Source organism: Equus quagga, chromosome 10 (assembly GCF_021613505.1).
Source record: "Equus quagga isolate Etosha38 chromosome 10, UCLA_HA_Equagga_1.0, whole genome shotgun sequence".
NCBI classification, from domain to species: Eukaryota; Metazoa; Chordata; class Mammalia; order Perissodactyla; family Equidae; genus Equus; species Equus quagga.
The window spans coordinates 36,366,424-36,390,655 of NC_060276.1; the positions used below are offsets into that span (position 1 = coordinate 36,366,424).

Consider the following 24,232-nt stretch of genomic DNA (forward strand, 5'->3'; position numbering starts at 1 on the left):
GTGGTCTGAGGAATCTCTGTGCCTGCTTTTCAGATCAGTTGCTGAATCCCTTAAAAAGGGCTGCACGGTCGAACCTGAGGGCTTTGACTTGGTCACCTTGTACTTCAGTGACATTGTGGGCTTTACCACTATCTCAGCCATGAGTGAGCCCATTGAGGTGGTGGATCTTCTCAATGACCTGTACACGCTCTTTGATGCCATCATTGGCAGTCATGATGTCTACAAGGTAAGTTCCTTAGCAGAGAAATATATTCCAGAGAGAAATTTTTATATGAGGCTCATCTGTGTGTATTCCAAAATTGAAGGATACGATTTTATTGATTGTTGTTATTTAGGAATTAAAATTTAAAAAGTACACCACTTTTATTGGTATCCCATTGGAAATGAAGGCCAGATAGAATGCATATAATTTCACACTTTACGAAATGACAATCTCAACCCAGCAATAAGAGATTGCTGGTCAGATTTATTTGGAGCTGTTTTGTAGAACTGGGACTAAGAAGAGGCTGGGCCCAAAAGAGATATTGAACTTCAGTGGCTAAGTACACACAGTGTAGGCAGTATCATGCTAGGCACAGAACTATTGGTGTTTTGCCCATAGTTGGTGACTGCTACAGAGTTTATCTTGGTAATGTTTGTGTAGATCTAATACATGCTGTTGAAATTTGGTTTCCTCCTTTAGGTACTGTTGTTATACAGGAGGGAACTCTCACATTACACATGTCAAAGAGCTATTAAATCTGTGGCTCTTTGGGATTGCTACAGGGTAACCAAGAGCCCACCTATTGGTCTGAGGTCTGGGGAAGTGATTAATTGTGAAGTTGCAACCCCCTGCTCCCACTTTTCCCCACCCCTCCAGTCTCTCAATTTCCACTCTTTCTATCAAAGATCGTGGGAGATGAGTAGCGAACAGATGACTACATCCACTCATTTCAGTGCCATACTTCTTTACTCTTGATTTTATGTATTGTCTCTAGGCAGAAAATGATTGAAAATTTCATAGCTGTGCAGGGACATTTCCACATTGTTTGCAACATGGATACTTGTCTTATTGATGGGGAAAGATGCCCCAGGCATCCCAAACTTTAGACAGCTCTCTGTCCCAGGAACCAAGGCAGAGCTGGAGAATGACTAGCTCCATTCATTGGATCCTTCACAGTAGTCTGAAAAGTTCCAACTCTCAAGTCACACACAGGGCAGTGTGTTTATCTCAGATTAGACAGGGCCCTTTCAGGTCAGGTAGAGAGCCTCAGGGCTAGGCCAAGCCACCTAAATAGGGCTCAGAACTAGACATCATACCTGTCAATCAGCAGGAGCTGCAAACTAATCAAGAAGCACACGTAGAAACCACAGTAGAGGAAAAATCCATGGAATCAGGCTACCTGTCTTAACTTGTTGAACTTAAGCAGCCTGAAGAGAAAAACAAATCACCGAAAGCTAATTCAGTTGAAACTAAAATCACAGATGATTCAGCATGGGCAGTAACACAGCCACTGGTTTAATCAATCCAGCTGATACTGTTCAGACAATTGTCGGGGAGCTTGGGGATGAGGCCGTTAGGTATTTTGGTACTTCATGGCTGCAGTAGGGATTGAGTGGAGGGTTTCCAGGACAGAGCAGGGCTACATGAATCCAAAAATGAAATCTAATTTTTCAGTCCTGTTTATTAAAAACAACACAGTGCAAAGAAAATAAAAATTGAACCAACAGTGAGTCACCAAACTCGTTCGTGTTTTCATTTTCCTTACCTTTAAAATTGGAATCACCTCCCTTGGCACTTGATAATCTGAAATGGAAGTGAGAAGGCTACTGCAGAATTATGAAGTTGGTGATTTGTTTTCAGTTTCAGTTCTCCTGCCACCACCCCATCTCACCAGACCCCTTTCTATACTTTCTCTTCTCTGTGCCCTTGTGCTGGCTTATGCAACCCACAATTCCCCCACAGTAGTCTCACGCCAAGGCTAGGCAGTGCCCATACTCCTTGCCCTTCTAATCTCCTTCATATCCTTGGGGGCTTCCAGGTGAATGACTCATTAAAGCTGAAGGGTCAACCACCAGTCTCTGATAGTGGCCAGCCAGTGAGTTCTCCCTCCAGTATAGCGTTTGCATTGTACCTGTTGTCTTCCTCTGTGCAGGCAGACATGCTTATTTGACGTCAGGGATCCTTGTCTCAAATTGTACCAGGTAAGGGAGGGCCTGGATGGAAGCATGCTGAGGTACACAGACCCATAGGTGCAAAGGATCATTGTTATTGGCTATATGGAAAGTCATGATGAGGGGCCTACTGCTCATTACTAAACTTTCTCTGGAGCTGAGTCACAGCCACAGTCTTATGGCTCATTTCAAGATGTATCACTTTGGTAATGATGATGACGATGATGATGATGATGAGATAGCTTGCATTTATCATCCACCAGGCAGGTTTTAAGTGCTTTGACATATACTAAGTTATTTAGTCCTTAGAAAACTCTATGAGGTAGATACTGTCATTATCCCTACTTTACAGATAAGGATACTGAAGCATAGAGAGGTTAAGTGACTTGTCCAAAGCCACACAGTTTGTAAATGGTGCATCTGGGATTCTAACCAGGGCAGTATGACTTCAGGGTTTCATGCTCTTAACTATTGCACTCTGTGAGTGCAGTTCTTAGGAGAACATGGATTCTAACTGGATCCAAACTTGTACTAGCAGAGTCTGACCGGCACATTTCATAGAAGTCTTTTCAGCTTACTTATCTTTTGGATTTATTTGAAAAGCTTCAACTAACTAGTCACCTAGAAGAGTGAGCACACTTCTGTGGGGAGGATGAGGAGCACAGATTTGGCTTTATTTACAAGCGTTCAGCTCTAACTGCCCCTGCAAAGCAGTTGAGGGCTAGTACTGCTGCCCCTTCAAGAGGCAGCACTAGAAGAAGATGAAGTAGCTGGTGGTAAAAGACACAGTTCTCATACCAAATGGGACTGCAAAACTAACTCCATCATATTAGCAAGGCAAAGCAGAGGGAACAGACTTTTCCACCTCCTTCCTTTCCCTTTCCCTATACTTGCTTTAAGGCTGTCCTAGCTCATTTACCCAAAATCATCTAGAGAAATGCTTGCTGGGGGAGCACCATATGCACCTTCTCCTAGGGTGCTCCCCCGCGGACATCCATGGACAGTCCCAGAAATTCCTCCCCTCAGGAATTATTTGGAACATGATAGTTCTCTAGGGCCAGCCAGGAACCTGCAACGTAGCTGTACTTATTTCGGAATCTATGGGTGTGGGACCTAGACAGCAGTTTTTTATAAAGTTCCTTAAGTGATTCTAATGTGCAGCAATGCCTGTGAACCACTGACAGGCTCTCTCTCTGTCTTCCTCACTTTACAAGAACACCTGGCCTCCATCATGCTCCTTAAACTCTGTGAGAGACACACACACACAGAAGTTATTTGCTTGCTAATTCTATTTCCCACGATTCCCAGGTAGAGACCATTGGAGATGCTTACATGGTGGCCTCAGGGCTCCCGAAGAGGAATGGCAGTAGGCATGCAGCTGAAATCGCAAACATGTCCCTAGATATTCTGAGCTCCGTGGGTACTTTCAAGATGCGGCATATGCCAGAGGTGCCAGTCCGGATTCGAATAGGCCTGCACTCAGGTAACAACAACCAGCTAAACCAGAAGACGTTCCCATGCACCTCAAGAGACGATTAGAAAAGGGGAAGAGGGTAGCTCTCCCGTGGTTACTGGCAACTGGATTATACAGGTGTTTAGTGCTGCATAATTCCTTTATGCCTACCCCAGTTTACTCTCTTCCCAGCACCTGTACTACCCCAGTGGGCAGCAGTCCTTGTTCTAGGTACCAAACCCTTTCACTCTACCTTTCTTGTTAGAGCCAACATTTCCATGATTGACTATGATACAAGATCAACAGGCATATGTTATATGTAGGATAATTCATTTGATTAGTTAAAATCTCAACTCCTGAAGTATTTTTTTTCCCACAGTCTTCCCCCCTTGCTTGAATCTCTTCAGGATCTCCCCCTCATTGTATCCTTCCCATCTCTCTTCACACATTCACAGGTATCTTGACAGATATCTCACTTGATGTCACAGATATCTCACCTACTAGGCCCTCTTGCTCTCCTCTCCACTCTTTCTTTTGCTCTTATAGGCTCCTTTTCCTCCCCCATCATATTCATCCCTTTCCTACCAATTTTTTAAAGGAATGATTGACACTCACTGTGCCATTTCTTCACTATCCATCCCTCTTTAGCCCCTTTGCAATCTGGCTTCAGCCTCCATCACTTTTCCCAGTCCTAGTCTGCCCTTATCTCTGCAGCATTTGATATTCTTGACAATCCTCCATAAAACTTCCCTCAATTGGCTTTTATGACATGCTCCCCCCTCTCTGAATGCTTTTTCTCCATTTCATTTACTTAGCAATTCTTGTTCTCTAATTGTGGCTGCTCCCACATATTCTGCAAAACTCTGAGTTTGGGTCTCCTTGCTCTTTGCACATCCTGACCTCTAATTCATTTCTCAACCCACTCCAACATGGCTTTCATTTTCTACTATCGTCTGATAATTTCCTCTGTCTCTTTCTGTCCTTTAAATATTGATATTCCCCAGGGTTCTGTCCTTCATCCACAGTTTTTATAACCTTATATACTCTTCTGGTGATCTCATTCATGTCTATGGGTTAACTACCACTTGAATGCTGATGGCGTCCAACTCTACCACTTTAGTACCTCTTCTCCCTTAAGCTTCAGCCTTGTATATCAAACTTGGTGCTGACATTTCCACCCGAACATTCCACACACACATCAGATTCAACACATCCAAAATAGAATTATTTTCTTCTCCTATAAACTTCCTTCTCTTCCGTATTTATTCTCTATTTCAGTTGGTAGCACTACCTATCACCTTGTTATTCCAGTTGGTCTTGGGAGTCATCCTTCTTAACTCCCTCCTCACTCTGACCTTCACCATTCGACTAATTACTAAGTCTTGAACATTTCACCTGTTAAATATTTCTTGAACCTGTCTTGTATCTTCTTGGCTCTCACTACTCATGCCTAGGCTGCCAGCATCTCTTGCCTGGATCACTGCAATAGCATCTTCTTGCTTCCACTCTTGCTTCTTTCTATCTATCCTTTTCATAGCCATCAGTATAATATGTTTGCTTGTCTGTGCTTCCATTAGACTACAAGCTCCTGGATGGTAGGAACCATATCTTACTCATGTTTGTATCCTGAATGCTTAGAACATAGCAGGTGTTCAGTATTTTTCTTTTAAAGAAAAGCCCTTGTCTCTCATTGGTGCTTCAGTTTCACATGTCCAACCCCACTCAGCACATCTCTTCTTGGATGATTCACCATTACTTCGAATTCAACATAGCTAAAACTTCGAGTCATCTTTTCCCACAAACCAGCATGAGCTCATAAGCCCATGCCAATTTCCTCACAGTTGTCAATCAGACAGCCAACAAGTCTGTTGTTTCTCCTTTATAATGTCTTTCTCTCATCACCCTTTTTTGCCCCCTTCCCCCATCATCACTTCCTTTCCAGTAATCACAACCTTGGGCACTGCAGCAGCCACCTAACAGGTTTCCCTGGTTTTTACTCCCCACCTTCAATGCATTCTATACTCTGAGAAAAAATAAAATAAAAATCATTTTCATCATGTAATTCCCTGCTCAAAATTCTCTTGTGGTTCAAGGTCCTCCATCTTGTACAACCCAGTATCCAACCTTGTCTCCACGTTCTCCCTAGCCACCTGAACTAGGAAGACTGCTTTCTGTAAGAGTTTTCCAAAATTCCATGCTCAATCCCAACCACGAACCTTTGTTTCATGTCCCTTTTCTCCTATTCAAATCCTACCCACTCATCAAGATCCAAATCAAATACTACCTTCTCTATTGGACCCTTCTTGGCTGAACCAGGTCCCAGTAAGAACCGCCTCCCATTTTTAAAAGTATTATAGCACTTCCGGCTGAACCGTTTACCTTGCCTCAACCATACATTGTCTTGGGTTGTCACTTAATTGCTTTGATTGGTCATCTCTTCTCTTCAATTAGATTATAAACTCCTGGAGAACTGAGACCACGTGTTACATTTCTTTTTTATTCCCCTTGATGCCTAGCTCCCCTTGATTCATTGAGCTCAGTGCTCAATGAATGGTTCTAAATGGATGAGAAATTAATTAAAATGAGAATCATAAGTTTTGTAGTCCTTATTTATTTTTATTCTTAAAAAGTGAAGTTCAGAAAGATCTTTTTGAAGCAAAAACTCTTAATTACTTTCTGTAACTTAGGAAACAGCAAAAAGATAATGCTGAACAATTTTAACACGGAAACAGAACAGAGACCAGAAAGGTGAAGGTGGAGAACTTTCTAGATGCACCTGAACTAGGTTTTCAGTATGGCTGCTGAAGTTTTTTCAAGTAATGTCCACTCTCTGAAGGCCTAACATGGCCATCTTAAAATGTTAAAACAAAAATCGTTCTAAGGGCAAATAGAAAGTATTCTTGGATTTTCTACATACACTGCTGTTTCATGCCCCTAAAAGAAATGATTGAAAGTCGATTCTACTTCTTTTCAGATTTTCCAAATGTCTTACCAATAGTTTTCTTAATAGACACAGTTTGGGAGAGAGATTGCCCTATAAGATTCCTCCTTCCAACCCCATAACACAAGAGTCACATTTTTCCCCTTGCAACAAACACGTTTGGATCCCGAGTCCCCACCCAGGCTTTTCTGGTTTGGGTTTGATGCTTATTTGTCCCTGTTGACAGACATAAGCATCTCGGGTATAATTGTTACTTGGGACAAAGGTATAAATCAGAAGGGTAGTCATGTCTGCAACATTATAAGCTTGCTTTCTTGTAGGGCAAAGAGTTCATAACTCATTATAAGACTTCCTTCAGATTCCCAGAGCTATTTGGTGGCAGCTTTATTCTTTTATGCAGCTACATTCCTTCCCTCAGCAGTGCTCCTCTATTAGGGTTGGATGCATACCGGTTGACTGTAATCCCAACTGCCTGCTATTCCGTAGGACCAGTTGTTGCTGGAGTGGTGGGCCTTACCATGCCCAGATACTGCTTGTTTGGAGACACTGTGAACACAGCTTCTCGGATGGAATCAACAGGGTTACGTGAGTACTTATAGAGGAATGGAAGGGATGGTAACCTCTTACTGTTGGGAAAGAGATTCTTCCTCAAGAGAGGGGGAAAAGAACAGGGTGCTTGATGTTTTAATATTGTAAACAAGAATAAAAGATAATTTGAGAAGATTAAGGAGCTTTAACACGCATTTTTCCTGGTGTTTAACAGCAAACCAGTAGGGGGTGATATTGGATTGAACATGTACCTTTCTTGTTCTAGAAATGAAGCTGTAGCTAAGCAACACTGAAACAGCCAGTCAGTTCGATCAAAACAACTAAAAAAAACCCTTTGAGTAGAGGAAAGAAATTGGCCAGCCAGGTGGGTTTAGAGGAGTCATGTTGAAAAAAGAAATAGGTAAGGGACTGATATTTTTAGTTTTTCAACTAGTTTGTGGAGACACACCCAGAGCCAGTTGCCTCCTAGCCAGCTGCTGTTTGCTGCTCTAGTCCTCTTTTGGAACTAGTTAGGACCCCAGGAGTTCTGGCTTCATCAAATAGCTCCCTCGAATTTAGCTAGCAATAATCCCTCAACCTAAGGAGCTTGGAATTCTGAAATAATTAATTCCAACTTGCCTGTATACAAAATCCTTAGCTTCTATCAAAACAGGCATGGTATCAAAGATACCATTTCTTCCCCCTTTCTTTGAGAAGAAAACTACAAATCCTTATGGCTTTTGTCAGTTGCTAGCAACTCTTTCTTAGTTATTTAATGCTACTACTAAGGCAATGTGAGAATCACAATGTGCCTTTACCTGTATCATGGTTGAGCAAAGCCATTTGTTCATGCTAGTATAGGAAAAGCATACAGAACAACAATAGATGCTATATAAACTCTTCATGGATTATCTATTTAAAAAACAGTGAAGCTCTTAGCGGCCCTGGCTCTGGCAAATACTAAGGAAGACAAGCTCTTCTGGAACTTCAGCAACCTATGCAAACTAGTCCCTGATGACATGGTGGCCCATATCACAGTGGGTGGTGCCCTGTCTGACCCCACTCCTCATCACTCATGTGCAGAAACAGGCTTGCACAATGGGTCTAGTCTTAGTCAATCTAGCCTTTGCAGCTATGATTAAGGAGGCAGCACGGAACTTAGAAGCTGTTGTCAGAATAAATTTTCTGACATCTGGGAAAGTCTTCCAACTCCACAGACATGGCAGAGGCCATGGAAGTAGTCATTCAGGAACCACTGCATGCATAAGACTTTGCTCTTGACGTGCAACCCAAGATGAAGTGAAATTGATCATGGAATCGCAATGCAGATTTGGCACAGTCCTCTGGACTGATGTAAGCTTGTGGAAGACTGAAGTCGTATTCTGGTCTGTACCAGGGAAACTCCACACATTTCCCACTGGAAATATAGAGCTGAGAGCAGAAATTGAATTTTCAGATTTAGACAGCACCTTGTTCAGTGATCAGCTAGGAAGAAGAAAATGGAGTGAATTATGTACAACAGGTGTTTACTAAGCACTGACTATGCAAGGAAGGCATTGTGAGGGATACAAAGAAGCATACACGTGTGGTCTATGCACTAAAGGAGCTGGTTAGTGTGTTTTCTGGAAGCTAATGACTGTGACTGAAATATGGTGTTAAGCTCCACACCTGACTGAAGATCTGTAAAGAAGTAGTCTCTAAACTCATGTTGGATATGAGACCAGAACACATCACAGGTCTATTTAAAAAATTGATTTCATCGATACCTACCTTCATGCCCAGTCGAATCCACTGATTTTGGAATGGAATTGACTGGTGACCCAACTCTGGAGTGATCATCCTAGCCACGCAACTGTATGGTGGTTGGAATGAGCTCTCTCTCTCATTTGAGCTGTGCGTTTCCCACCAAAAGGATGACTCTACTGAAAGGCTCCCTGACGACCAGATGCTAGTGGGATGGCACACATAGGGCTGGTTAGGGACACTCTAGATGAGCCTGTGACTTTGAGGAATGGGACAACCCTTTTTGAGCAAAGATTTTGGGTGATCATGAGCTGGTGAGGAAGACACAAATAACAGTACTAAGCTGTCAAGAGAAGAAAAGTCATTGTGAGTACACATAGCAGAAATTTCTTTCAGCTCTTTTCAGCCATGCTTTCCTACTCAGATTGCACTCAGCTTCTAAAAGAATTACTTTCTCTAGTGTGCGAGAGAATGTCTTGGATTTTATTTAAGACTCAACTTGAACAAGATCTTTCTTCATAGGATGACAGTTTTCAAGAAGGTCAAGGATCTTACCTCAGTTAACAAATGATTTTTCTTCACCAAAGAATTATACTTTGTTTCTAAATAAAATTTTTTAGTCGTAGTTCCCCATGCAAAGCTCTTATCCCAGGTTGGGATCATTAGTTGGAAAATAGTACATTCATGTGTGTACATAGCTAGATGTGCTCAGCCAAAGGACAGCTATAAATGTACAGTTGCCACAAAATGTTGACAGAGGTCTTGGGACATTTTCTCATTGATATTTTATTTTAAGCACAGCAATATTGAAAGATAGTTGTATGGATGTATATGGAAAAGAAACCCTTTTGCCTCTTAAGTAGGATATATAAACCTTGGGAGTTCAGCCCTAGCAGCAGCCTGTGAGAGAGGCTGCTGAAGCCTAACTTCCCTCAGAGGAGGTCACGTTTCAGCTGAGAGCAGAGTAGTGGTTGCTGATTTCTCCATCTCAACCCTCTGAGTTAAATTAACACCTTTCTATTGCTTGGCCTTTCATCTGAGATAGTGTCTAGGAGGCTGATAGGTGCTACAGCTAATGCCTTATTTGGGCCTGGTGAGGAAGGCCATCACTCCTCCTCCTCCTCCTGTGAAACCCTAACTAAAGCTCTCTCTCAGGGACTTTGCTGAGAGTCTGGTTCATTTAGAAGTGGGGACATTTATTACAGTAATATTTTCTCACGGATTTTACCTGAAAGGATTCAAAATCCTGCCTCTCTTTCTTTTACAGCTTATCGCATTCATGTTAGTCACAGCACCGTGACAATTCTTCGAGCTCTGAATGAGGGCTATGAAGTGGAGCTTCGAGGAAGGACAGAGCTCAAGGTATAATGTCCTTTTGTTTTTTGAATCAAACCACTTGGGCACACCTGCATCTGGAGAGGTCATGGTCTGCTGAAAGAGTTTACCTGGTGTCTGAGACTTAAGGCTATAATTTGGGCAGAGTTTCCAGCTCCATTTGCAGTTCCCAAACGATTGTCCCCTTTGGCCTCAGTTTTCTTCTCTTCAAAATATGGCTACAGTGAGTAGGATTGTTAACACTCCTTCTGCATTTTCCAGACTATGAGTTGCATCTTTCTCTTTTAAAGCATTGCCTGGAATTTGGCTTTCCAATGTGCGGCACTATTATTTACATTTCCATTTTGTTTACTCTTTGGTAGTGCCAGACACTGTTCAATAAGCTACAATATTGGTGAGTTTGGGTTTTCTATTTATCTGCTCAGTGGCCACCCTTTCTGACTTTTCATCCACACCATTGAACCTCTGTTTCTAGATAGACTTTATGTCTTTCTCCAAGGACCAGGAGGAATCAAGTCAATGCCTATGAAAGACAAACATTTGTAGCACCTTTTCTCTCTGTTAGGACTATCACTTGACCTGGGATTCAGGATTAGAATAATTTTCCTTTTTCTTTTTTTTTTGCCATTTCCATTGGATTCTTTTTATCTTCCTCTGGATGGCCCCAGGGCCCCTGGCTGTCCCAGTTGTAAGAGACTCTAGAGATCTGATAATCTAACTCCTTCATTTTCGGATGAAGAACCAAGGTCCAGAGAGGTGAAGTAATTTGATCAGGGTCACACAGTCAAATGGTAGCAGAATCAGGCCAAAACCCAGGAAGCCCCACTTCCTTTTCAGTATCCTTTCTATGATACCATTGTGCATGAAAATTATTTCCTCAGTGATTATTCTTGGGCAAAGCAAAACCTGGGCACTGAGTGATGGACAATTTGTTTCTGTCATTGGCATGCCTTCCTCAAATGGTGGCAATTTACAGGAAAAAGATTTCAGAAGTTAAAGTTTGGAAGGCCTGATTCTAGCTGATCAATTCCCTTTCCAGTTAGTCATAGTTTGTCTTTCCAATAGATCCTTAATATCTTCCAGCAGGTGGGTTGAGTCATTTATGAGGGGACAGAAGTTCCTTTTCCACCTCTGCAGAGAACTCAGTGAGATGATGCGGGTGGCAAAACGACTGGGGCAGTGAATCAAATCACCCAAGGCTTTTGTGCTCCCTCTATACATTCTGTCGTTTTTCAGCAGAGGAGGACAAAGCTGGCTTGATTTCCTGAAGCACTTTCTGCTCTGTATTGCTGGGCACAGATTCCTTATTTTAAAATATGAAGAGCTGAAGAGGTGCCACTTTTGAAACTGAAAAGGAAAAATATGCCCCGACCCCCATGGTTTTTATTGCCCCCCAAATTCCAGTCAAGAGCAATCATATCTTTGGGTGTTTCAAGCACAAAAGCAGGACTACTTCAAAAGTGTCCTTTGCAGCTTCACGGTTTCCTCTGCCCTGGGGGAATTTGGGGATGTGCTATGGCAAGTTGGAGGAAGAGGCAGGGAGAGCCTTCGCCTAAGGCCACATCAGGCTTTGGTTATTGGAGTGGCAGGGGCTTCCTGAGGAAGAGAGTTTGAGAGGGAGACACTGAAAGAGAGGAAGAGAGGGGGGGTCCAGGGGAAATAAAGGAGCAAGGAAGAGAAGGAAGAAGATAAGAAGTAAGACCCAAAGAAAGGGAGAGGAGGGGAGATACTTTTTGTCTCTGTACCTCCACAGCCCCACCAGAGGCAGGTATTGGACATTACATAGCAGGTACCCAGGGACAGGAGATTCCTTGTCCTTTGGGGACATGCAACATACCCCCAATAAAACCATATCACTGACACGCTTCAGAAATTCTGATTCAACATTTTCACCCTTCATCCATTCTGTGCTGCTGGAAAGCAAGAATCACACTAGTGCATGGGTCAGAAGGACCACATTTGATGGCCAGCCAGGTGTAATTTCAAAGCTGATGGCTGAAAATATCCTCTTTTTCCAGCTGGCTGATGTTTGAACTACCTCCATCAGAGCCTCTTCTCTTGGATCCAGTAACAACAACACTCTTCCTTGAATCACATCTCCTTCATTGGAGTGATGACACTTTAAGTTGTTTCCCTTAGTAGAATCGGAGATATGGATTGGATTGGGCGAGAGAAGAGAACATGAAGCAGTTGAGTAATTGAGTGGGTGAGGGGTACAAAGAAAGAGACCAAAATGAGGAAGCTGAGGTATTTGGGGAAGATTCATTTAGAGATGAGAAGCTCAGCCTCTCTGGGGAGCTGTCCCACTGCCCACTCCAACTCCCTCTTGTACTATACTGAGCACAAATCATCAGTGCTTAACTGGCCAATTCTGCTTTTTAAAATATTTCTCTCCTAATGACCTGGTGATAAGTCATCTTGTTACCTCTTCTCTTACATGAGTTCTGTTTCAGTTACCGTTTTCCTGACAAGTTTGAAGCTCCTTGCTGAGACTTTGTATATATCTAGGCTTATCAGTTGTGTTTACCATTCCCTCTTAGGTAGATTTACATTCTCAAATGGTTGTTCTCAGCCAGTTTATGTTGGTCTTGCCAGGGGTGGACACTTTCTGATCTTGTCTGAATTATTGGGCTAAATAGTGTTTGACTCTCAAGTCCCTAAGCAGTAGTTCTGTTTTGTTTGTGATTTCTTCTTTTTCCCCAGCCTCTTCTACCCCTACCCTCAACCCCTAACACACATACACGAGCATGCACACATGCAAGCATGTGCATACACACACACACATACCAGCAATTGAGTTAAGAAGTAATGAGGTTGTATTGACAGAGTCATGAAGGTCAGAAGGTTTGGTCTGTAATTCTTGTTACATCAATGACTCAATGTGTGACATTGGACAAGTAACTTCATCTTCTCTGTGCTTTCCTTTCTCCACACAGAGGCCTCTTCTGACCTGTGATCATCAGGAAACTCATTAATCACAAGCTTTAAAATTCCCAACAGTTTCTTTTTGGCCTCTAGACCTGCTCCTTGACTCCAGTGTGTTGGAAAAGCTATATTGTGTGGAGGGAAGAGCACTTAAAATTTGAAGTCTAAGGTGTTAACTAGACTTATTGTGGTGATCATTTCGCAATATACACAAATACCGAATCATTATGTTATACACCTGAAACTAATATAATATTGTATATCAATTATACACCAATAAAAAATAGCAAAGTCATAGTAAAAAAAAAATAAAATTTGGCGTCAGAGTTGGGTTCAAGTCCCAGCTATGCTTGCTTATTGACAAGTCAATTAACCTCCATGGACTTCAGTGTCCCCATTTGCAGAATAAGGTTATTAATAAGCCTACATTCCAGAATTTTTGTAAGGATAAAATAAGACAGAAGATGCCAAAGTGTCTTAAAAGTGTCAGGCCAAAGTAAGATGCTATTATTTGGGGGGTCTCTGGGACTGCCTAGGGGTTGATATTGAGTCACAGAGTTTGCTTTAGGCTTTAGTTCTTGCATACTTGTTTTCCCTTTCTCTCTCCCTTCAGCAGAATTTTGGAAGTAGGGTGGATAAACAGAGAGCTAGGATTCTAAGAATTCTCCTGGATGGGCTCCAAAACCTCAGAAAGCCCCTGGAGCTCCCCTGCATACTCTTTGATTTGGAAGCTTGCCTGAGTCCATAACACTCCATCTTCTTTTGCAGCCATTAGTTTTGGCATCCCAGTGTGTCCCAGGACTTACCCAAATATCTGGACAATCCTGGTATCTACAGAGCTCCCTTGGGGACTGGCAAGCTGTCTTGATAGCCTCTAGATCTCAAGACAAATAGTCAAATATGTCTAGGGGTTGGGGTCCTCAAGTTTGAGTTTTAAATGTATGTTTTATCAAAATGATGTCCAATGACACCTTGAGTGTTCCCAGTGCTCAAGGGTTGAGAGTTCCAGTTGATGGAACAGTTTGATTATTTACTAAGCAACTCTTCTGTACAAGACACCGCACTAGGTACTGTGAAGGAAAGAAAGTGCTTAGGAGGCATTAGAGTTGGGCTTGTGTTTAGAGCCCAAGACATAACCTGATGATTGTTTTTACTTAACTACACTGTGGGCTCCTTAAGGACAGAGCCATCTCTGTATTCCCAGCCCTGGTACAATGAGAGTGGAATAAATGGAAGAATGAGTTATGTGAATATATTTTCACGAAGTTCCTCTCTTCTGAAAACAGAGTGGCCCCAATCAGTCCAATTGTTTGAGGTTTACAGTGAGTTGGTTGCCAGTTAATGGAGGTTGGGGCTATTGTGGTAGTATTCTCTTCCTACTTGCCTCATGGAGGGCTTGCCTAGAGCCTTAAACCAAATATTTGCAAATTGCTTTGAGATTCTCCAATTAAATGTGCTAATTATTATTATGGTTGTTGTCATTATTGTTAAGGGATGCATGTATGTGATGTAAAATACAGAACAATGGATTCGATATTTAAAGGGGGCAAACCTAATTGGAATTTCTAAGTTAAACAATTTAGAACTGTTCCAAACGAGATCTGCCGAGAGTGAGACCATATTTCAGATTAATGAGTTGGAAACACATCCCATTACTTGTTATCAGTCTTAGTAAACACATTTTTTTCTTATGGATTGGAGGAAATGAGAAGACAGACAAAAGAGAATTGGAAGGAGGAGAGAAAAACACATTGAGAGGAGAGTTTATTGGAAAGAGGGGAGGGCAGAGCATAGGCAGAAAATTTGGCTCCTCTGAGATCATCACTCAGGCTCTGGGGTGACCAGCTTGAGTTTACACTCCTTTTCTCATCTCAGACCTGTGGTTCTTGACAACCAACTAACTGCGCTTTAGATGGAGGCCTCCCTGGGGTCTCTCTCTACCTGTAAGAATTCCTTGGCGGGAAGAAAAGAAGACTGCAGAAATATAGACCTCTCAAAGCAGCCAGGATGCCTTGGGCTTAAAAACAAAGTTTCACAGCCTACTTTCTATTTCTATTCTATTTTTGGGTTTCATGAGAGCCATTGGATGGCTGGGTGGTGGGAGAGGGCGGTAAACTCTGAATGTATGTACTCTAGACACAAAAGACAATGGGTTGCCTGTTGCCAAAAGATCACAGCGAAAACGGCAAACAAAATCTTCAATTGAGCTTCCAGATGTTTGGTTTCTATGAAGCCAAACAGCCAAACATTCCCAAAGCTGGAGCTATGTGGCAGCAGGTAGACAAAACATCTGGGTGACAGCTTGAAATGGTGTTCACTTTTCATCTGGCTGCTGTGGCAGCTTATGAAGCTTGCCTGAGCCTCAGATGTATACGGCAAGGAAGCTGTGTAGGAAGGAAGACTCCAGGGAGTGGTGACAAGGGGAAAGCAGAGGCAATGTATGAGCCAAACTGAATGCTTGTACCCTGTTGACCAGAAGGGCTTCTTTAGGAAAATTGGTTATAGCATGTTTAAGATTTTCTGCATTTTCTATAATAAGGGCAAAGGCACAGAAGAGACCTTCTGGCTAGTTGGAAAAAAAGGCTTCACGAAGCCCCTTCCTGTGCCCCCACCAGTGGGTAAAGATGGGTAAGTGGAGTTCACATTTAATTACAATCTTCCTATGCCCCGCTCTGCCACACTCTCATTCACTAACTATTTTTGTGTCTCTCCTGCCCTGCAGGCAAGTGGGCCATGGCCTGCAAGCAGTGGAGATTGCAGCCTTCCAAAGAAGAAAAGCAGAAAGGCAGCTGGTGAGAAACAAGCCATAAGGTAATGGTAAGCAGGAAAACAGAGCACAGGAGTTTGCCAAATTGTCAAAGCTGGGGCTCCCTTTGGCTTGGGTGCCAGTCTCAGCCTACACTCTGTTGGCAGAGTGTTGTGGAGCTGGTGAATTTCCAAGCTCCATTGAGTTGTGCAAAAACCTTATGGAGAGGCCTGTTGCAGAGCTAGCTGCATCCGAGGGATATCGGCTGCCCTGGCCTGAGAGAGACCCTTGCCTCCTGCGCTGATAACACATTTGAATGTTAACAAGTCTGGCCTTGTTATTCAGTTATCAGGCAGGTGCACCTGTCTCTTTCATTGTTGAGCACGTGGGTCACATAGTGAGCCTCCTCAGGTCTCTAGAGACTCACATCTATCTCAGCAGCACAGCAATAATGCAATGGCCCCCTTTCCAGGGATCTATTGGTGAGACCATCTTTGAGAGGATGCTTATGTCATTTCCTCTGGAGGCACTGCCCAATCCCTTCCGAGGTTGGCACTGCCAACCAAAATAAGACTGGATACCCCTTGACTGCCTGGCTTGAATTCAGGACAATTTCCTCCATCCCTCCTCCCCTACTAGAATGGTGTGATTCCGAAGCAGCAACAACAGCCTAATTATCAAGAATTCTCCCCATGTATTTATCTCTAAGGAATCCATTGCTTTCTTGGGCTCCTGTCAGTATCTCTTCTTTATCTTGCTTTCTTGTTCTCTTTTTCATGGAGACCTTGACTCTAAAATCCATTGCTCGCTCCACATATCGTTGAAAATCGTAAGATTCTAAAGTAAACATTAAGGCATCTCCACATACTCCTGCTCTTTTGTTCTTTAACATGTTCCAGAATAATCACAATTCTAGCAGCAATTACTAAGGCATCCACATACTTCCTATTTTCCCGCTAGCCTCTTTGGAGTTTGTCAGCTCTCTATGACTGTTTTCCTCCCAAGCAAGCTCAGTGCATCTTCATTTCTGCGACTATCGCAGGTAGCCTCTACAAGTCATAACATTTATGCTTCAGAAATGCTTCCGTACTGAGCATGTGGCTCCCCTGCAGCCTCCGGGACCACCCCCTTCTACCCTGCCACCTGAGGCCTGGCTCTATTCTTTCCTATTGACCTATACAAGCAGATGAGCAGCTGGGACACACAGTCATCCAATTTCCAGGAACATTCTTTCCTGTGGGGAAGGAAACACAAAGACACACAGATACACAGTCTCAGTCTCAGTCTGAGTCTCAGCTGCTGTCTCTGTCTCACAGCAGGAAAGGGTTTGGAAGCTCTTTAGGGGTTTTCCCTTCGACAGGGTGGCACAGGTATTGGAGGCACTATATAAGAACCTATCCATTCCCAAGAATGTGTTGGAGTTTGCAGCAGAAGACACTGCAGCTGCCTCACCATCATTATCTGTGTGCTTGGTAGTGCTTTCACAGCATTGCAGATGGATGTGGCTTAGGCCATTTATACTCGCTCATCTGGACCACTGTACCAGAGGGCAATCTTCCGTGGGCTGTGGATATATGGAACAGATTGAAGCCAATTGTCCCAAAAGTGGATTTGACCTCTGATCCTGGCCACATTAGCACTTGTGCTTTAATCAGCATATTAATTGACCACAACGGCCTTGGCAAGCTGTGCAAATCATAAAACTCCTCAAGAAGAGCATCCTTGACAAATTGCCAAAGGCTTGACCTATATGCAAGAGCTCTGATCCTATCCCATCCGATCCCATCCCATCCCCTCTCTTCTCACTTACCTCTCATTAAATGTCCTATGTTGATGTCACCCAGTAACACCACCTATTCCAGAATGTTTCCAACTTTCTGTGAATTTTCAGGCTGACTCTTAGTGAGATAGACCCAACTTATAAAAGACCCACAATACCTGTGAATGCCTCTCACCCACTGCTGTCATCACAGGAGCTGTTAGGGGAAAACTTGAAACCTCCAGAGAGCCCTGTGGAGTCAGACAGGGAGGAAGGAAAGATGCTGTGAAAGGGAACACAGCTTTGGTGAACTGACTACAGGGGCTGCCTCTCAAGGAGGGCCCTGCTGTTTATCCAGTAGCTCTTTCCTCATGTTCCCAAATATCCACCACTTCAGAAACCTTCCTAAAGGTTATCACTTCATCTAGTTACTTTCCCTAAAATTTCACCAACTGAGGTTCATTTGGGTTTGACAAGCCTCCTGTTTCAATTATAGATGTACCTTTTGGAGGCTAAGGGGTGATTAATCACTCATATCATAATGAAGGTAGACCAAGCTAGATGTTCAGGAGAACTTGGAAGCTCCATTTTGACTGGGATGAGGAGAAATTAGGAATTTGGCAGTTTTGAAGAATGGATGGTAATAGTGGGGAACTTGGGACAACACAAGAGCAATGGATCCCTGGGAAATGGGAGAAGGGGGAAATAATTATGAGGGCTGAAAAGTCAGTTTAGTTTCCCCCAGTTTTAACCTTTGCTTTGGGTTTTCCTTGTACTCAAATAATGGGAAGAAAGCACACTTTTCTTTCTGCACTCAGGACCTAGGATCCCCACCACAGCTCTAATATAGCTCTGCTCCATGTGGGTTAAACCAGCTTTTGTCAACTGGCCTAGAAACCTGACCGCCACATCTATAACAGTTTCTATGGAGTAAGGCATTCCAAATTTCAAATAATTGAGTTATAAATGTTTAGGACACATCTCATTAGTAAGGTGAGGATTACCTATATATTAACATATACCCTTTTTTGTTAAATTTGTAAAAACTCTTGTAAACAGCAACATCTAATTATGCAAACTTGACAGAAGTCATAATGTTTATTTATTCAATGATCCAGGAAAGTTTAGCAATTTGCAAACTGTTCGTGGAGTAGAGTGGTGTTGCGGGCTTGGGATCCTTCATTTAGAAATCCCGTGGAAGGTCTAGGATGGAGATGGTATACTTACCGTTTTCTCTTTCTTCCACCTAGGAGCAAAGGGCTCCAAGATTGGAATCTTCTCTTGGTGAGGCAATGGAAAAGCTCACTCTGGTTCAACAAACTGTTCTGCCTGGGCAAGAAATTAGTGAACGACTATATCTCTGAGGGCGACCAATTTCCAGGGTTCTTCAAGCCTAATTTCAGTGTAAGGGAGCCCCTGGGAAGTAACTTTAATAAGCTTTCTTCATTACACAGCTATCACCAAAAAGGACATTTGAATGTAAACTGCTATGGATATGAACCCCAAGGAAGGATGGAAAACCACCTCCACGTTTAGTCATTCCAGAATAGAAGGCCCAACTTGGACTAAGATAAGAAGGTCTCTATTTTCGCAGAAAAAAGTAGGAGGCACTTTGTTTTCTTTTTCATTGCGTTTGAATCTCTAGAAAGTATTTAATGAGTATAATTTATAACTCAGATACTATGAGATTAGTGCCAGGAAAAAAAAATCTTCCAGCAAACATACATCTGAATCCCAGTCCACTGTGACCTCAGTTGGCTGGAATGCACGGGGAATAGGGAGGAGAAGAAGAGTCTGCTTAATTGTGTTGTTTGGATAACCGAGGGCTAAGAAGAAGTTCCTTTGTTTTCTTATTGCTTATTATTCGAAATCTCTCCAAAACTGTCATAGTCTCTTTTCCTGTCTAAGTAAAGAGAATCTAGGCAACATAATTGAATTGTCCTTGCTAGGTAGCTGAGCATCTCACTGGGCCTCAGGGTCATAGTCTGAACATGACAGAAAAGATGTAAGAGATATTGTCAGGGTAAAAGATACAGAAGTAGTGGATTGATTTGAGCAATTCCCTTAAAGTTTTGTACTATCCCTCCCTTCTCTGCCCAGCCTGCCTTTCAAGCCCTTACCCCTGCCCCTAAAATAAATCCCTTTGAACATTTGTTTTTACTTTATGCTTTTAGTTTTCCAGATTTTACTTTCAAGGGGTTATTGGCAGTGGCTTGCCACAGTCACATGGACCAAAGCAATAAGGCTTAATTCACAGGCATGTTTAAAATAGTTAAGCAAGCTTTTCCTCCCTTTTATTATAAAAAATAATCTCTTTATTAAAACAGCTGAACCCAAACATATCAGCCAGTAAAGCAGTTAATTCTTTTAGAACAAGCCTTTTTAAAGAAAGAAATGCCTACGGTATAATTTGATACCTTTCTCACTAATATTTAATTTTTCCATTATCAACTCACCCTGAATCTGAGCTTAGAGTCAAAAGCTCTTCCCAGCAGAGCTTTTCCCTCAACCTTCCATCCAAGCACCCTTGGACTACTTCTCTCTTCACAGAAGCTAACTTCTTTCAGCCTCAGGTGGTCTATTTACTATGTTCCTGTTGAAGAGGATGCAGAAAAGCCTTTCAACCTCCTTAATCCGGGTTTCTAATTCCTTTTTCTAGACATGGCAGAGGAGAAGGAGACATGAAATATCATCTTCTACTTGAGGCAAAGTCTCAGTCAAAAGCTGAGATTTTAGGACTTCTAGAAAGAGGCGAGGCCTAAGGGAAGTTTCAAAGAAAGGTACCACTCAAAACAGGACTTCACTTCTAGAGGAGGAGGCACTGTCTTCTAGTGTCAATATGGAAGGATCTTTGTGGGCAAGGGAGGGGAAATGGGGCTGCAGCTGCAGGTTCCATGGATCAGGATTCTCCCAGACATAGTGCAATCCTTTATCTCCAGGAACTATAGTACCAAGGATGGGCCTGCAAAATAACGACTGCCAGCCAAAGTCTGTTATTGAGCCACGTGACCCACTGAGTGGGATCCCTAAGTAATCTGATCCTATCGCCTATTTCCCTCTTTGATATTTTTCTAGTCCAGCATATCAACCAAGCCTACCTTGTCTAGCCTACTAATCCTACTTTGTTCATGATCACATCTTCCTTTGCTTGATTCTATCATGAACCTCTATCTAAAGCCAGTCCATCCTTTCTTGAATTCTTTTTCATTAAGGCCTTCTGCATTGACCAAAATGAAGCTTTCTTCAATTTGCCTTAGCATTTTAATTATTCGTGGGGAAGAAAAAGACTCTCTACTTCCATATACCACTTGATTGATTTAGTGGAGTATAGCCTGATTCTTATAAACAAGCAATTATTTCTCTATTCGCCTGTTACTACTAACACAAAGGCTTGAGTTGGTGGTTGAGAGAGACCAAAATGATTTTTTCACAGCTGCTTTCCTAGGTAACTTATATTCCTTGTACAAAACAAAATATTTAGAAAACAATTTAAACAAGGTTTTCAAACAGATTTAAATTAGCTTCATCACAGCCTTTATATCTGCTTGTTATCTTGTGATTTGCCTCTTCTCAAAATGGATTATTGGAAAAGGAAGCCAAATGCTAATGAACTTCAAGTTGGGTTCTGCTTATTTGAGGTTTTACTGTACTTTACAAATGTAACTTAACAAAATGGGGGATTATTTAAGTCCCTTTAGATTTTTTTTTCTTACTGATCTCAACAGCAATACATGTTTATTGTAGAAAATTTCAAAAACACAGAAAGGCACAAAGGAAATTAAAATTGCTCAAAATCCCTTTAGATCCTATATTCTATTTTAACCTTCCTGTTTGGGCTCACTTTGTGGATTATTCCATGTTATTATAACATCCACTTGGCCAAAGAATACCTTAAGTCAGCTGATTCTCAAATGAGTCCATTTTGCTTTTCTTTTATTTTCTTGTTGGCAATGTCATTCATATTTTTGGTGGTAGAAGCTGAATCTGTTTAGATCGCGGCCAGCTTTCAGGTGCTCCGCTTGTTCCCTATTTCACTCGGCGAAGCTAAGCAGGAGGAGATAGCGGATGGCTATCTACCTCCTAAGAGGTTTCCAACAGTTTACTACACAAAGCTGCTCCACCAAAAATGATTGTTCCAAGGATTCCCATTCTACCTACCTTGTCTTAGACTTAGTAGAAACAACTTTATTATGGAGCTACTCATCTCGTCACGTTCTTGTCCTTAATCCAAGTGAAATCAATTTGCAAAGAGTGGGAGATGGCAAACAGCCAAATAGTAATACTTCATGCACTGGGTGGTCACATCTATGTGACATCAAACAATTGGATGTAACGTAAAAACTCAGTTGAATCAAGTAAGCATTAATTAGACAAAAGGCCACAATGGATTGGCCCTTTTATTTTAACCTCTTCTCCAGCCAAAGCTGGTTGACCTAATCAAGCGCATTTCCCAATTGGCTGGTTGCTTCTAGCCCATTAAAAGAATGGAATCCGTGCAATAGTATTCTCTGGCACCCCTTCTCTGGCCCATGCCATCTTCTCAAGATGATTGATGGGTAAACCACAGACATAGAAGCAAGTTACCTTTTAAAAAACACAATATGTCTGTTATGTGTATGTTGTTTGGGTTTCTCTGCAGTGATTTGTAAAAATCCTGATATCTTAGCTCTTTCTCAGTTTGGATTTGCTGCAGGCCAAGTGATAGTAGATCTTTTTCAAAGAGGCACTGAGAGCAGAGGTGACCATTAATCTATACTCTCACTTTGGCTCACTGCAAATTAGAGTGGCTCCAGATGCCACTAAAGATTTCTCAAAGGTGATCTAATTCAAAGCAAATGAATATGTCCGTAGAATCATAGAGCTGGCAGGGCCTTGGAGACCATCAACCCTGTTGAAATGGGGAAAAGAATATTGGGGTCCCGAGAGGAAAAGCCATCTTCCCAAAGTCACCATCTAGTTAGTAGAAGAAGAACCACTCTTACCAAGTCAAAAAGAGATGTGAATTATCAAGCACACCTCCTGACATTTAGGAACATTTCTTCTTAGAGATCCTGGGTAGGACCCTTAACTATCTGTGTGGGCACAAGCTTGGCAGGAATACTTTGGTTTGCGGTATTTTGAGATAGGTGACTGTACTGACATCACAGTCCAGAGAGAAAGAGAAAAGACTGCAGATTCCTTGGTCACTAAATCACCTTTACCATGCAGACAGGATCACATCCATAGCCATACATGCTCCTAAATTGATTTGGCCCAAGTGGATGGAAAACAAACCTCTAATTCTCCCCGGCCCTATGGATTCATTTGTAGTTTATGGCATATGGCCTTAGTGCTATTTATAGAATTAAAGTCTCAGAAATACCTTAGAAGATGCCTGACTTCAGAGGACATCTTAGGAATATTTTCACTGTGCCCATCATCCACACAAGAGCTCCAGTAAATAGTGAGGGAAGTCAGAGGAGAACCAGGCCTGCAAACTTCAAAGCAAGATGAGAACTAATTCTGATTACTATTGTTGACATCACCTTTCTCCTCCAGAGCCGTGAAATCTGAGTTGTGGATACACTTGTGTACCCAGTAGGTATAGGCTGGCCAGAGAGGGACTTTGCCCCTGCACTCACTGACTCCAGCTGCTTTGGGGGTGATTGAGCACAGCATGGAGAATAGTCCCGGGTGAGCTGCTCAAGACCATGTCTTCCTGGAATGAGAGATCAAAGGAAAAGAAATTGTTCCAAGTAATTGCTAGAGGCCCTCTACCGGACTAGCTGATAGAGCTAGGTTCTTTATAAGTGGCAGTATATTAATTTCATTGGGGCATCTTTGGTGTGGTTAAGAAGCAAGACCTGCTTGTTCTTTTGGGTATCCCTTAGTGCAATAGAAACCCAGGGTTAGAGTAAATTCGTTGGGATGATTGTGACTCTGTAGAACCTGCCCCATTGGTCAGATTTGAGTTGTCATAGTCACTGAAACCACAGGACAAACATTGACATGAAATATCCCCACTTATGCCTATAATTTGAAAGTAGAGTACTTCTTTAAAGGTTTGTAGTGATAGTATTCCAAAAGGGTGTCATACGATGGTTATATTACTCCAGAGGAGTAATTTTTTCCCTCTGTGTGTATGTCTCTGTCTGTATTTTAGTGTACTTTTCTGGGATTAAAGTTCAGATCTTGTAATTTTCCTGTTCCAAAAAGTTCAATGTTTTTCTATTTTTATAAATTCCTTAGTTAGGTTCCAACCTAGCTTTCTCTATCCTCCTTCTTACAGTGTATGCTCTAGCCCAAATCTATTACTTGCTCTTTTCTCTGACCTCTTCTGATTCTATGCCTTTATTCAGGCTTTTCCTTCTACTTGAATTTCCTTCCCTGTCTCCCACCATCACAGGTCCAAATTCTACCCATCCTTCAAAGTCTGGTCAAATATCACTTCCTCCATAATGCCTTCCGTGTTCCCTCTAGTGATATGTCTCGATTTCTGAATTCCTATAATAATTTTACCTATACTTCTTTAATGGTTATGTAATACTAACTCATTTTATAGCTATTTGTATACTTGTCTTGTTATCTCTACCATACTTTGATCTGAGAAAAAAAATAAATGTTACAAGCTTCTTGGGAACAGGAACCATGTTTGATTCATCTTTATAC

The 24,232-nt window shown here is 42.1% G+C and overlaps 1 protein-coding gene across 1 annotated transcript in view; it reads left to right on the forward strand.

Annotated features, from left to right (window-relative positions):
- The window catches only part of GUCY2F (guanylate cyclase 2F, retinal), an 84,187-nt gene extending 65,268 nt beyond the window's left edge, over positions 1-18,919 (forward strand). Inside the window, exons 13-19 of the mRNA XM_046674039.1 lie at positions 34-226; positions 3,463-3,637; positions 7,035-7,133; positions 10,087-10,181; positions 15,619-15,707; positions 15,802-15,890; positions 18,835-18,919. Of these exons, the coding sequence (XP_046529995.1) occupies positions 34-226; positions 3,463-3,637; positions 7,035-7,133; positions 10,087-10,181; positions 15,619-15,707; positions 15,802-15,889 (739 nt within the window). The 3' untranslated portion in view covers position 15,890; positions 18,835-18,919. The remainder of the gene's footprint in view (positions 1-33; positions 227-3,462; positions 3,638-7,034; positions 7,134-10,086; positions 10,182-15,618; positions 15,708-15,801; positions 15,891-18,834) is intronic.
- The last annotated feature ends 5,313 nt before the right edge of the window (positions 18,920-24,232 follow it).